This window comes from Chionomys nivalis, chromosome X (assembly GCF_950005125.1).
Source record: "Chionomys nivalis chromosome X, mChiNiv1.1, whole genome shotgun sequence".
In the NCBI taxonomy this organism is placed as follows: domain Eukaryota; kingdom Metazoa; phylum Chordata; class Mammalia; order Rodentia; family Cricetidae; genus Chionomys; species Chionomys nivalis.
In genome coordinates, this window is record NC_080112.1 from 55517213 (window position 1) to 55518883 (window position 1671).

The 1671-nt window shown below is 45.6% G+C and overlaps 1 protein-coding gene across 1 annotated transcript; it reads right to left on the reverse strand.

Annotated features, from left to right (window-relative positions):
* On the reverse strand, window positions 1-1026 carry LOC130868388 (melanoma-associated antigen B4-like). The gene has a single exon (XM_057760627.1). It carries the CDS (start codon window positions 1024-1026, stop codon window positions 1-3), a length of 1026 nt encoding a protein of 341 aa, XP_057616610.1.
* Window positions 1027-1671: the final 645 nt, after the last annotated feature.

Genomic DNA, 1671 nt, shown 5'->3' on the forward strand with positions numbered 1-1671 from the left:
TCACTTGTGAGTAGGACGACTTAACTTGGTCTTAGTACGTCCCTTGGCCTTGCTTTTAGTGCCAGACTTGGCTGCAGCGGCAGCTTGGGCTTTCTCTTCCTCTTCAATCAAAGCCTGCTCATAACGAGATGAGTAATCCTCACGAGTGGTTTCACTGATCTTGGCTAAAAAGTCCATCACTTTCATCTTGCTGGTTTCAGCATAGGCTCTTGGGCCCCACAGGAACTGATAGGATGGAAGATCACTGTTAGGAACCTGACGGTATACCAGGTACTTTTCCTGTACCAGATCTTCAGTGATGAGCTTCCTGACATCTCCAAAGATGAGATGTGGGACCCCATCATAGACTCCTAGCATGTTCAGGAAATGCCAGACCTCCTCCTCCGGGGCACAGTAGCCATTTAGGTAGATCACACTTAGGAGAGGGATCAGAATGCCCCTGTTGGGAACACCCAGCTCATTGCTTGTACTTCCATCATCTTTGAAATCTAGCTTGCTCACAAGCATGTAGGACTGACCATTGGGCTGGACTTCTTTCAGCTCAATGCCAAAGACCATATCCAGACGATAGGAGGCTTTCTTGAGGATCTCAGGGAAGTGTTCCTTGAACCTTTTGTTGATAACTTTGAGCATCTCTCCCCTCTTCATGGGCTGCTGCACTTTGTATTTGCAAAGCATGTACTCCACTAGCATTCCTGTCTTCCTTGATAGAAGATCCATCTTTGTGCTTCTACTGAAGAGTGGGGCCCTAAGAGAAGACCCATTTTGCTCTTCTTGGCCCTTTGCACCTTTATCAGACATTTTCTGGGCCATGCTTTCACTAGCAGTGGTGGAGAGTGCCTTACCCTGAGGGAAGCCAGCAGTAAAAGTGCTTGGTTGAGCATCTTCTGAAGCTTGATCAGAGCAGGCAATTGACTCTCCTTTTTCTGATGCCTTTGATAGAGCATCATTTAGCCCGTGGGCCTCATCTTGGGTCTGGTGACGTTTCTCTCGAGCACGGGCCTTACTCTTCTTTCCTCTGGGCATGATGGCTGTAGTCAGTAAGAGAAAGCAGTACTTTGAGCAGATGATCTTATTATCTAGATCAGAAAAATAACATACTACAAGCCCTTTTTGGCAGATTTCAAACACCTTGGATTTCCCTGACATTTCCTTTCCCATATTTTGAGTAAAACATTGCTGTGAGAATACACTGGGCTTTTGATTTCCTGACCAGCTCCCATGAATTCAGACTTAGAGGGGTGTCTGAGTACTCTTATTTCTATTCAAATCCAGAACTGTTCCACTCTCCTTGCCATAGAGAAGATGCCCATGAGCCTAGAGAAGAGCTCAGGAGGACTCACTCTACTGAAATAACTGCTTAGAGTGCTGAGAATTCTGTAATTGTCCATCAAAGGTTCTTTGGTGCCTTCAACCCTACTTCCAGTTATTTCCTAGGCTCCATGTTAAACATAGCAACACCACCTTCCTATTCACTGGGCCCTACAGTATCAGACAAAGAAATTTACCTTTGTGTTGAAAACAAGAAACACTGAAAGGGCCGGGATGGTAGCACAATCCATAATGAGCTTGCTTGGAAACCTGAGCTTGAAACCTAGACTCCATGTGTAAAAGCAAAGCAAAGAATGGTGGATTGCATTTGCAATCTCAGTGCTGGGATGGATACAGAAG